Here is a 13,579-nt window from a genome sequence, read left to right as displayed (position 1 = left end):
CCACCAGCTCAAATATTATATAACTGTAAAAATGCCTTACAAACTACATTTGTTTGTGTTGCTTTTCCGTGCAAGACTCTGCACCACAAGTACTAAGGTGTTGGTGTCGCCAGGGGATTGTTATTTGGTTGATAGTGTGTTGTGGGTTGTTGCTATGTGTGTGGTGCAGGATGAGTGATTCTGAATTCAGCTTCTGATAACAGTATAGGCCCAATGCAAAATGACTTGAAAAGGTTTAAAGTAAGCATTACATGAAAATCCTCCTTATGCTTACTAAATGCACACTCTTATTATTGTAAACAATTCATCCATTCATTTGTTTATCTTAACCCTCATGATCTTTAATCAAAATGTCATATTTTGATCTTCCAGTGAAACAACAGGTTACTCTTTGGATCTCACTTCACTTAACCTTTTCCATATGAACCACACAAATGCTTACAAAATCGCTACAATGTTAAATAGTTACTTAGAAATCACAACTATAAGTATTTGAGAGGGCTAAGGGCCAATATATATTTTACATTTGTAACTAGTATTATTATTGTGTTCTTATTGAATTATTATGCTCAGCTGTTTCCTTAGTTACCCAGCAACTCTCATAAACAGAATGCATTCACTTCCTCTCTAGTTGGTATCTTTCCAATAGCATTGCTACCACTCAGTAGACCATGTAACCTACAGAACAGAATTAAACTGTCTGGGGTTTCCAACATCAGCACTAAACATGATCACAAATATCAATCCAAAAGGTATTAGTTGCCTACTGGTCTCAGTAATTACATAATTACTACTAATCTAGTTTAATGCTTTATTACAGGGCAGATGTTCATCAGATTCTTGACCAATCAGAATGAAGAATGAAAGTCCCAGTGATGACATGGACCTTTTTGTACAACAGGTAAAGAAAAGTGTTGCAAATTTCAGATAATTTGTTCAGCAATTTCCAATCCCAGCTCATTTTAGACTGAAACTTGACCTGTGCTCTTTAAAAATGGAGTTGTTGAGGACAAAAAAAAAAATTAATTTCTGTCTAATTTCTGGTCAGGATATAAAATGTGAAGCATCTATTTAAGTTTTCAAACACAACCAGGTCTGAGTATCATTAAATAATTTTACAGATAGTACCTGTATATATATACTGTGAACTAAAGCATATAATGAACTGGAGTATATAGAGACAATGATACAGTCATTTACCCTTAACACATGCAAATGACCAAGGAAAGAGCTCAGAAATGCTTAGTATCACTTTATGAGACGTTCAATACTGACAGACCAAAAAATAGACCAAGCAGCACGTTTGTCAACAAGTTTCTGGCATTTTTTACACCATATACACAACAGTTTAAAGTATGGAATCAATTAAACATTTTTTCATGTTTTTTTTTTTAAGTAATCTCTTATGCTCACAAAAGATGCATTTATTTGATCAAAGATACAGGAAAACTGTAATATTGTTTAATAATAGTAAAATGATATTCAAAGGAATTTTTTTAAATATTTGACATGTTTTGTATTTTATAAGTTATATTTCCCGAGTTGCCCTATTAGGTAATAAAAAACAACCAAAGTTGTCAATAATTTTATGATTTATTTCATGCAAACAAATATATAATATTTAAAATATGCTGCATGCATGACATAAGTATCCTAAAGTTAAGGCATCAACATTTCTTATGTTTTTACTTTGCTTAAGTGTTTTGTCTTCATCCTCGTGTAGGCAATTCCACCCCTTGCTGCCTGATGTCCTGCAGGGTTTAGCTCCATCCTTAATCAATCATTTAATGTATTGTAATGTATCGACATAATTTCTACATATATTTTTTTATGTAATCTTGTGAACATTTTGCTTAGATTTTTCAAATGTGTTTGATCTAGGTTGGAGCTAAACACTGCAGGATGGTGGCCCTCTAGGAGCAGGGTTGGGGAAAAAATCTAATTAAAAATGCAACGATGTACTAAATATATTAATATCAGTTTTACATGCAAATATTAACATTAGCACAATTTTTTACTCAAAATAGATCATTGCTAAGGTCCCGTTTTCTCTGGCATGCGGTTTCTACTGAGGGGGATCCCCTCCCCTTGAAGCATTTCACTATCCCTCTGTACCCTATCCCTCTAAAGCCCCTTTCCACTGCACGCCGGACCCATCATATTGCCGGGTCGCCTTCTGTGTGAAAGCAACCACGTCCCGGTATTGATTTTCCACATTGAACCCGGGTCGGGGACCTAGTAACATTGCTAGAGATTTTTAACAAGGGGATCCCCCTTCTCTAGACTGTGATTCCTACAGTACACCCCCTCATCCATATGTATCCTGTGGTGCATGTTGCCTGTTTAAGTGTTAAGGTGTAATTTATTGGTGATGGAGCTAATTTTTTAGCAGCCATTACTCCAGTCTTCAGTATCACCTTTCACAAATCATTCCAATATGCCGATTTGATTCTCAAGACACATTCAGGATTCTTCAATTAATAAAACTTAAAGAACAGCATTTATCTGAAACAGAAACACTGTCTCTTTTGTAACACTGTCTTCTCTGTTAATTTTGATCAATTTAATCCATCTGAATAATAATTTAATTATAAAAAAATAAAATAAACTTACTGACAAACACTTTGTGTGAGAAGATTTTTATTATTTTCCAGCGGTGACAACTGGATATATACACAAAACAGACAGGGCCAACAAAATCTGTAACAGCACGGGGGACAAAAGTTGGGATAGAAGATGACTCCGAACCATCTACATAATCTGAAATGTGTATGTTTTATACTTCATTGAATTAAAGAACAATTAAACCACAATAAAATAAAAATAAAAACAATTGAGAGGGATTGAAAAAAAGAAAAGAAATCCTTAACCCTTTTTTCCCCAAATCTTACCCTCTTTTCTGATAAATATCCCATGTCCCTAACTCGAGTTACAAAAATGCAATTTAAAATGTAAAATATTTTCACTCTATGCTTTGATGTACTGACTGAACAGACATGCATTCAACAATCTGAACTAAGTGGCATCACATCTATGTTTGTCCTGTGATGTGTCATAGTTCTGACAGAGTTGGGGACTAGCATCAGAAATAATTCAGAAAAATACACTCCTTATTTTCCCGCTTGCTGGGCTTGACGCCTCAGCAGCACGTAGATCTTTTCTTTGATCCAGTCTTTGTTGTAGGGCTGGTAGGTTTGTGTGTCTGCCCTGTAACTGTTTAAATGACCAAACAATGAGAAAATTAATACACTGCTCAATAAATGTGTACACTTGTTTATGATTGATCTTGTGTGCCACAGGTGTTTACTTACACAAGACAGCTAAGGTCTGCAAGATCATCAACAAAGTCAAATAACTGGCTTATGTCATATGTGATGGAAGGACTGTTGGGGTTCATCCTCTTCAGATGCTCTTCATACATCTTACACACTCCTTCATTTGAGAGAAAAGATTACAAAAAAAACAAAAAATCACATTAAAGCAATATTATTGATCGTAACATTAATTTCTAGCCTTTTGAAATCAAAATAAATATTCCACCTTCCATGCATTCGTTGACAGACTCATAGTCTGCATATGTTCTGCCTTCTGGTCTCTTGGTGGGCTGCACCAACAGAATTGTGTGAGACTGAACATCAGAAAGAAAAAAAAACAAGTGGAAATTAAATATTACATACATTTTGACTGTACACATTTTAGAGAGCAAAAATACGTAAAAGATTAATATGCGCACGCACACACCAGATATGACTCAATTATGTGGAGCCCCCTACCGCCAGAAACAGAGCTTTGACTCTTAGCAGTGAGGTTTGTAGAACGTATATTTTAAACGGATGAATCTGACATTTAATCCAACCATCCCTGCATGGCGTATCAACTAAGCAAACTTAAAAAGAACTCGAATGTTCAAATGGAATCTCTGACATAAGACCTGAAAACAGCAGCTGTTTGACTCAAACCCTCCCCCCAAACAAAACAATCTAGCGTTAGATGCTTCTTACAAAGGCAATTACTACGACGGCTGAAATTAAATATACGTTTGTTTAAGTCAAACTTTATTTTAAGTAGTTAATTCTGTAGACGGAAATCTAGAAATATTCCAGCAGACTTCACAACTCGTTCATTTCGTGAACATTCGACGTTATCTTGCTACAGTGCTGCTAGCTGCGCGCGGTCACTCACTTGATTAAACGTGTCAATGCAGCCGATGAAAGACAACTTTCAGACGAGGCAAACGTAATAACCACACCAGAATACAAAATACAGCATTGAAATACTTACCATAGCTGGTCCTGGTATCTAAAATGTCACGATGAAGGCTGTTACCGCTGACGGCTAAACACTGAGAGCAGCTACGAAAAGAGTATAAATGTGCAACGAGCATCCGCTTCCGGTAGTGGCGGTGACGCGTCGGATTTTTCAGAAATAAAGTCTTGTGACAAAATTGAAGTCTTCAGTTTCAGTTTTAAATTGTATTTATTTTATCTTGGCTGAAAATGTTACGGAACTGGTAATACTGTGAGGGTTTGGAATTGTACTGTAACTTTCAGCAAAATAATAATGCTTAAATTCATAATATGTTCCCTTATAGGCTATATTTTGCGTTTGTTTTTAGCAACAATATAACTGAATTGTGCTAGATAGGACTTATAAATACAGTGTACTGTACAGACTTTGTTTGCAGCTGATGATTTTTTTTTCTTAATATTATATTTGGAAATGTATTTATTTGTTTTTGTATTTTTTAAGGTGTCTTTATAACATTTTCAGGGCCTACAGATTAATTTTTTAAACAATATTAAAACAAGAAAATGTCAGTAGGATGAGATAAATTATTCAAGATATTAAATTCAATTGTGCCCACCATCCATCCTTTATATTGAAAGATAGAAGATGTATTATGAAGGAAAAGGGTTTCAAATGTACTAAACACCCACTTTCACCCACCTCATGGTGTTGCAGAGCCTGGTTTTCACTGCCACTCCAGTGCCACAGGTGTGACTGCAGGCTCCGTATGGGCCATATTCACCCCAGTAATCATCAAACAGCTGTCTCATCTACAAAAAGCAGAGCATTGTCTTTAGGATAAACAACACACATTGTTTTAAGGCATTTTAATATTTTTGTTGACTACAAATTATTCAACTTCTATAATGAATGATCACTTACCTTCTCAGTGTGATACTTCGAAAATCCCAAGTCAACCAGTCACAGTGAGAGAGTTATGTTACTGATGTCCATTCACTCAAGACTGAATATCTCTCCCTTTGTGCACACGTACAAAAACTTACCAATACACACTACTCATATTAGGTTACAACAAACCCCTCTTGGGAGTATATCATGCTTGAATCTTATCATGATAAAAGGGAAATGAATCAGTGACTACTGCATACATTTTCATCACACTCCATTGTTCATTATTGTTCGGTAAAAACGAGAAGCAGCTTGAGTTCTACACAATATCTGTTTATTTAGACATTTTGGTATAATTTAAATCTTCATTTAATAATTTTGCAGTCTTCTAAAAGAAAGGTCAATGGTCAAGTTTATATAGTGTTTGCATATTTTACAGTGCATATTTCAAATCAGTTTTACAGAAAAATAAAACAGGATCATACAAGGGACTTTCAACCTAAAGGAATATTTCACCCTTGAATGAAAATTTGTTTCTACAAACACGCAGCTTTTCGCTTCTCAAAACATTAAGTGGTGGACTGGAGTTGTGTGGATTACTCGTAGATTATTGTGAAGTTTTTATGTTGTTTGACTCTCATTCTGACGGCACCTATTCAGTGCAGAGGATCCATTTGTGAGCAAGTGATATAATGCTAAATTTCTCCAAACTGTGAGTACAGATTCCAGCAAATTTTCATTTTTTGGGTGAACTATTCCTTTAAGGCCAGAATCCCAAAATATTATTTAGAAAGAGAGAGAGAATATTATTCTGAAAGCATAAGTGTGTGCTGTGTGACAGGTCTCACAACGAGGCTTTTAAAAAAATTTCTAACCACAGACGTTCCTCGTAGTGCCACTAAAAATATAGTATTAAATCATAGGGGTGGAAGTGCTTTGTGACACTCAATCCTCTAAGCTGCTATTTTAGTCCCTTTCACTTTTCAGTAACCAGAATGACAGGTGGTTGCTGTCACTGTGAAGGAGAATGCAGACTCTCTGTGTCAACTTTACCTACAGGATCGGCTTTACTTCCACCCTAACAACTAAGATCCAGACATCACATATACTACTTCAACACACATATACTACTTTAACATTGAACTTGAATAAACAAGATGCATTGTTTAGGTGCCTATAACATTAAATAAGAGGAGATTTCAGGTAAAAACTCAGATGTGTCATTGTTTGGATGTTAAAATCTTTAGTCATATCTCATTTTAATATGAGACTTGAGTAAGCCATTTGTATGCTGAAATCCCCCAAAAGGGTAAAAGCTGTGGCTCTGGTTTCTGCTGTCTACAGTTTCATCAGAGCTGTCTGTTGAGCTTCTCAGCTTGCCTTTCTTTGGCATCCAAAGCGTATTTGGTGTCTTGGAAGTCCTTGATGGTCTCCAAGGCCCCCTGCAGCTCCTTGTAAAGAGCGTTGTATTTGTCAGTCAGTATTCTGTTCTCCAGGCGAAGCTCCATGATGTGGCGATTCAGCTCCAGGTTGTAATGTTCACAGTTCCCACGTAGCTGCTCCACCTCCCTCAGCAGGACCTCCATACTCCTTATCAGAGACTCCAACTTCTCCTGCTGTTGGGTCATACTGTTGAGTTCCTTTTTGTTTTCTGGTTGTCTCTAATATTCCTAAAAGAAAGAAAAGGAAAATAGATACAGAGACAGACAAACACAAACTGAAATCCTCGCTCTGTCTAATAGTGTCTGTTTTAAACAAATCCAATTTGTTTAATCCCTTCCTTGTCTCATCTCTTTCTCCTTCTCTCTCTCCTTCTCTCTCTCTCAAATATCTCCTTAACAATCTAACTGAAATGTATAATTACAACATACCACATAGGCCAAACAATAAGCAAAATTCATAGGCTGAAAATAAAAATTAAACAATTAAATACATAAATAACAGCAGAAATGTGATTTATAATCCAAAAACATGGAACAACTAAATATTCTATTAATATATCAGCCTTATTACTGAGTGAACAGATGCATTAATGCCAAAAATTCAGTTTGATTGGATGAATCAGCTGCCTTTATTATCATTAACAACAACTAAGATGTGAAAGTATTTTCTCCTCTCCTCAAATTATGTATGATAGTTTCATGGTATTATTTTTATTCACTATTGTTTATATCTACTGCCTGTGATAGACCTGCAACTATTTTTTGCGTTGTGAAAACTACTAATCTAAAAGACATTCTGTTATCTTTTAGTTAGCAATTCCCCTTTATTAAAGAGGAACACAACCCTTAAAAACATGCACGGATGCACACACATAAATGCATTTTACACCCACAGACAGGAGAACTATGGTTGATTGATGTACAGTATCTCCTGATCCTAATGCCAAATGATCAGTCAAGCAAAGGTAAAAGTGTGCAATGCTAAACGTTAAGCCACTATAATCACTAAGGTGATTAGCATGCCAACACAAGTACTTTAGCCCCAGACTGTGTGACTGGTTTTCCCATATACTGCGAGTCTACGGTCCTCTCAATTTAGAGACTAATACTAAAAAAAAGTCCCTGATAAATCTGTATATTGTAATGGATGTGCAAAATGTTCATTTGGAGAGCAAAAGAATTAAATAAGTGGCTGTAAATATGAGTCACATAAGGTTACAGTCTGATGCATGGTCTTTTAATGTGATGGCACAGTCGAGTGCACAAATTAAGCTAGACACAAGCTAGTTAGCAAAAGTTATCAGGAATCAGAGGTTGGCGAATGAAAGAGAGACACAGAGAGAAAGCCATAAAGACAGCTTTCTTAAATTATCGCCACATTCAGCTTGTTACACAAACATTACTGCTGCTAAAAAAAACAGTTCCTGCTGGTTGACGTTGCTGACATAGTACTTTCTGTATATATATATATATATATATATATGTCTGGAAGTCGTTGATCTATGATATTCTGTTACAGATCAGTGGTTGTTTTTTATACAGTATTGGTTGCATTGCAGTACCGTCATTCGTCCACTCGAGCAGTATCATAGCAACGGTATTGTAAACAATATTCTACCATTCATCGCTGTGTTCTATATCTTGGACTAGTGCTTCTTAACGCAACTTAAAATGCATCAGTCCGAGACTTTTGCAGGGGATGAGGCAGACGAACCTGGACCATCTGTTGAGTCTAAAAAACCAAGCGGAGAGAATCACAGCCCGTCGCCTCCGCATAGCCGCACGAAATGAGGCCAAAACACGGTAAACATTCATCTCGAGCAACGTTACATTAGCCGAGTACCTTGTTTCATTAGTTAGCAATAAAAGTGTCATGATCTCAGATCTTTAAGTAACTTATTCTGGAGATTTCATACGCGCAATGAAACACTTACAATTTCTTTTCTTTTCTTTTTTTTTGCAGTCAAGACCTTGTCGAAGATTCCCAGGGAAAGGAGGATATTCAAGAAGAAGCACGGAAAAGTCAGAAGGAAGTGGAGAAAAGTAAAAGGGTCAGTGGTCTGCATTTAAATATAGTTAACATCTTGCTGTTATGCCTTTATATTATATTTTATCATGATATGAAATATTACAAAAGCAAATATTGTAGTTTTGAAATAATTTACTATTGAATAATGTGCACATAATGTGTAAGGTAGATCAAATTTCCAGGACACTTTCCTCTGCTCTTTTTGCAGCACATGGCAAAATTGCAAAGTGATGGTCTAGAGTTGGTGACCAACATTGAAGTAGCTGTAGATGCCAGAGAGACATGACAGGAGAACAGAGCTAGAGGAGGCATGCCGACTGAGGTACATGCAATTAAACACTTAGTCTCCCTCTGTCACTGTAAGTATTGAAATTTACCTCTGTAAAGTTTGTATTCACACTAAAAATGTGTCATTTGACTCTATAAGGAGAGAAAAGCTGGAAAATGAGGCCAAGTCCAGCCAGGAAAAGTTTGAGGAGATCACTCGCAAATGGACAGATGCTAAAATGAAACAGACCCCACTTGATCTAAGAGATGCTCTGAACAGCCAGCAACAACTCTGTGAACAGATTTTAGGGGACAAGAATAAACTGATCAGTGAGCTACAGCAGGTGAACTTCAGTCTCCAACAAATGCAAGTGAAAACATATGGACTGTAAATCAAGAGTAATTAGCAGCAATTGTTTTTGTATAGGAGCTAAAGGCCAGTGATGATCACTATGTGAAGGACTTGAAAAGACAGGCTAAAGACATAGACCTGTTGATTGAGAGAATGGAAGAACAGATCTCAAGTCTGAAAAAGTCATACCGAGAGGACTTGCAGCATATTGAGGTCTTGTACTGCCTCCCAATTATCATTCCACCCTCTACACAATTATTTTGATGTGTTTGGTTTAATAAGGAATGAACAGTTACACCATATATAATAGCATGTCTATATGAATGCACACTGTCATATACCATTTATTTTCTGTGGACATTAAAGAACTCATTTGATGAGGAGAGAAGAACGTTGCTAACCAAACACAGGAAGAAATGGGGACATCAGATGAAAGAACGAAGCGAGAAAGAGGTACAATGCTTAGAAAAGTGACACACACATGGACTAATGCACACATTGGATTGAAACTGATTTGAATGTGAATACCTTTGACTGAAACCACTTTGACAACAGATGCATCTTTTTCTGCAGTTTAGGAATCTGATGCAGGGTTTAAGTCTCCTGGAGGAGCATGAGGACTTGCTGCAGAAGCTGAGGGTTTGGAAAGCTGAAGAATACAACACAGACAAAATCAGAATGGATACAGAAGTACAGGTGAATGTGATATGGACTTAAATAAACTGTATGTACTGCTTACATGTAACTATATGCTAGAGACGGTAATGCTTTAGATATAAAATAAACATCTGCCTTTGTGTCTGTTTGTGTGTGCAGAATTTAAGAAAGAAGTTACAAGAGGTGAAGTTCAACTGCCATCTGAATGAAGAAAAACTTGATTACAAATATGAGGTGCTAAAGAAAAGAGAGGAAGAGAATGCCATCTTAAAATCCTATTTGAAGAGGAAAATTATAAGGTATCATAACTTTTACAGAATAATCTTGGTACACTCAGGTTAAAAGTTTGATGTCAGGAAGACATTAATACTGGTATTCAATCAAAAGTACTGTTTTCAACAATGATAATAATACATAATGTTTCTTAATAATGAAAGCATCATAATAAAATTATTTCTGAGGGATCAAATAGCACCTAAATCAAAGTAATAAATTACGTTTTGAAACATATTAAACTAGAAAAGTAATTTTGAATTTAAATAATATTTCAAATATTACAGTTTTACTGCATTTTTTTTATCAAATTTACTTCTTTCAAAAACATTACAAAAACTTAACAACCAAAAAACTTACAGTATGCATAGCAGTGAATATCCATACTAATCTTAGTAAAGATATTCTACTTCTCAGGATAGTAGAACCCAAGATATCTGTCTTTTTTTCCGTTTTAAATCATTTGAATGCATTACATTCTCGTTCAATATTTTTAATGCAGCAAGAGTCACTGCCTTTCAGCTGATATCATTAGAGTTAACATTTTTGGTGTGAAAGGATGTTTAGTCTAGTAATCTCACCCCACTGCAGGAAAACACTCAGAACTGACCTGAATTTCTTTCAGAATGCAAGACGTTCTCAACAACCTAAAGTCTAAATGCGCCAGTCAGGAAAAGCAGTTGAAAGCAGAGGAGATATCACTGAGAAATGACTACACACGCATCAAACAACAGTACAAAGACATGCAGAAGAAAGCAAGGTGAGTGCACTTACTTACCTCATGACTTAAAGGCTTTCAGACAGACCCTAGACAAACCTTGTTTTTGTATTTTTGGACAGACACTTTTCAGCGCTTGATGCCGAGCGTTTTGAGAAGTTATGGCTGATGAGTGAAGATGAGGTAAAGGCACTGGCACACAGGGTGCTGGAGACGGACAGAATCATTCATGAGCAGCAGCTGGGTCATGCTTGGGTGTCTCCTCCGCTGCCCTTCATGGAGCGCTCCGGCCCGATCGAACAGAAGACACTCAGGACGGCCTCACAGGCAGCTGCAGATACTCTGCAAGAAGAAACAAGAGGAGATTTAGTGGAGGAACCTGTGGGTCTGGACGACACTGCTGGTGGAGTGAACAGGAGAACAGTGAAGAGAATTCTGGAGCTGCTGTGTGACGAATTGGTGAGTGTGTGATTCAACAGTTAGGGATACTTTTGACTGATTGAAATAAAAAAAAATGAACCTTACTTGAAATCATGCTTCAATTATGTTAAAATACTGTATATATTTCACATATCCTAGAATAAATTATCTTATTATGGTCTTAAATAAATTCCTTTACCCTTATGTTGTTCCAAACCTATGACTTTTTTTGCTATTTTCTATTGAACACAAAAGAAGATATTCTATAATGTTTAAAAAGTATTTTGTCCATATTATGAAACTAGTCAGTGAGGTCCAATGTTATAGATACAAATGTAAATTAAATCTTGAAATTTTTTTACAAAATTAGGTTTATGCTTAAAAAAATTAACAAATATCTGTAAATGGGGAATTAAAACTTGTTATTTGCCCTTCAAGTTAACAAATTCTTTTTGATTTAATTATGAACTCACTTATCTTATGTCATAAATGAACTTCACAAAGACAAATTGACATTTTTAAGTAAATGTGTCACTTTTCTGAAATCAGAAGGTACAGTAAAACTTATCTCCAGTTATTTCTAGAGGTTGGGAACAGAGGTATTCAAGACTTTCAAGAATTAAACAGTAATGGATGCAACTAATGCAACTCATTGTGTGCATTTACATTATGAGAACATATTGATATTTTGTATCCGTTTATTTCTTAGATTTTCTTTACTTGATTTAACAAGGCCATTTCCCCTCATACAACTTGCAGAAAACCTCTAAATAGTTCTAAGCAGTTGTATTTCTTTTCAAAACCAGAAGCAAAAATCTGTCTCTGTTTTTCTCTTTCTCTCAGGGGTTCCTTGTAGAGAGTAAACTGCTGAAGCTGGTGTCTCATCTGGAGAAGAATGATCAGTCCCTTATAAAGCTAGATGCCATTTTCTCAGTAAGTACAAGTAGACCTTTGGTTCTCAACAAGGGGGCCTCTGCAAACTTCCAGGAGAGCCCCCAATAAATCTTTCAATTATTTCAAATTAGTTAAGAAAAACTTAATTAAGATATAAAGTATCTTATTTGCAGTTTATTTTTTTTATTTTAGCAGAAGTGTCAGAGGTACATATTATAGCAGGGCCTTCAAATGATCTTTTATCTTGTACAAAGGAGAGCCATTGAGTCGAAAGGTTTGAGAACCACTGAAAAACGAAAAAGACTGATGTCTAATTAGATTTCTTCTTTCTTTAATGCACACAGGCAATAGGGATCGAGAGTGATAAGGATGTGTATAAAATGGCTGAGTTCTTAATGAATTATAGACAACAAGGCCAAGAGCAGAAGGAAAATATGGAGGTAAAAGTGGATCCCATAACAGTTAAACCTCTCACTATGCTACTCTGGAAACAAAACTAAGTATGTTGCATTTCCCTTTTGTGGTTTTGTTAGGAAGAGGAGACAGCCAACAACTCGGACTTCATCCATCATAATGACCTACTAGTGGCACTGAAAGATTTTACAGCTCAGTACTGCAGACCCCAGTTAGTGCGCTTGCATTTCAAACCAAGACGTTTCTGCTGTCACACATATTCCCTAAAATCATCTGTTATTATATCCAGTGATGTTCAGGCCTCACAGAAGAGCAGTGTTTTGGGGTTGGATATGAGAGATGACTCAGAAGATGGAGCGTACTGGGAAAGCATTGCTAATGTCATCCCAGAGTCCAAACTCAGGCTCTGGAGTGCTCTAGATACATCTCTCAACAAGTACCAGTAAGTGTACATTTTTGTAGTCAATAATTATACCGTACTGCACCCAAAAACCTTTATGTAGTCTTAGAGAAGTTAACCTGTATTATTAACAACGATGTTTTATCCTTAGTGCTGTACTGACTGAAAGGGCTGAGCTTCTGGTGGAAACACAGAGTGTACAACAACAGAATACTGAGCTCAGACAGCTGCTTCATCTTTATACAACCTCCAAGGTGACTATGAGTGTGTCACGTGATGTTAAGGTTCAGTTTTGGTGTTATTCTCAAATCATCTAACCTGACTTCTCCTGATAGGCCAGTGCTGAGCCGGAGATGGAGCCCTCCAGGATGAGGCAGTTCCCCATGTGACATACTTCAGAAAAATAAAATAATAATAAATAAATGTATTTGTAGTCTGTATGTTGAAAAGTATGCATTTCAACACTACAATTGAAAATAACAAGCTCAGATTAAGTTATGGGGATATAAATAAACAATTTTCAACACAAGAAACTGAATAATTTTTAAATATCAATTGATAAGCAAATGTTTGGCAG

General features: G+C 36.1%; 2 protein-coding genes across 2 annotated transcripts; one reads left to right on the top strand and one right to left on the bottom strand.

The window, feature by feature from the left end:
• Window positions 1–2,623: 2,623 nt before the first annotated feature.
• Window positions 2,624–4,425, bottom strand: LOC113063008 (enhancer of rudimentary homolog). Its single transcript, XM_026233137.1, has 4 exons — window positions 4,282–4,425; window positions 3,541–3,628; window positions 3,312–3,432; window positions 2,624–3,213 (listed from the first exon to the last, which is right to left on the bottom strand). The coding sequence occupies exons 1-4, from the start codon at window positions 4,282–4,284 to the stop codon at window positions 3,111–3,113; spliced, it is 315 nt and encodes a 104-aa protein (XP_026088922.1). The 5' UTR covers window positions 4,285–4,425; the 3' UTR covers window positions 2,624–3,110.
• A 3,763-nt stretch (window positions 4,426–8,188) lies between these two features.
• Window positions 8,189–13,519, top strand: LOC113062987 (dynein regulatory complex protein 1-like). The gene is given in 18 exon segments (XM_026233109.1): window positions 8,189–8,318; window positions 8,320–8,381; window positions 8,542–8,629; window positions 8,816–8,890; window positions 8,892–8,929; window positions 9,035–9,218; window positions 9,302–9,439; window positions 9,593–9,679; window positions 9,800–9,922; window positions 10,043–10,182; window positions 10,782–10,916; window positions 10,997–11,333; window positions 12,138–12,227; window positions 12,533–12,628; window positions 12,722–12,813; window positions 12,892–13,044; window positions 13,154–13,256; window positions 13,338–13,519. Coding segments are annotated over 18 exon segments (2,064 nt in total). The 5' UTR covers window positions 8,189–8,249; the 3' UTR covers window positions 13,392–13,519.
• Window positions 13,520–13,579: the final 60 nt, after the last annotated feature.

This window comes from Carassius auratus, chromosome 45 (genome assembly GCF_003368295.1).
Source record: "Carassius auratus strain Wakin chromosome 45, ASM336829v1, whole genome shotgun sequence".
Lineage (NCBI taxonomy): Eukaryota > Metazoa > Chordata > Actinopteri > Cypriniformes > Cyprinidae > Carassius > Carassius auratus.
This window is presented reverse-complemented; position numbering and strand designations above follow the sequence as displayed.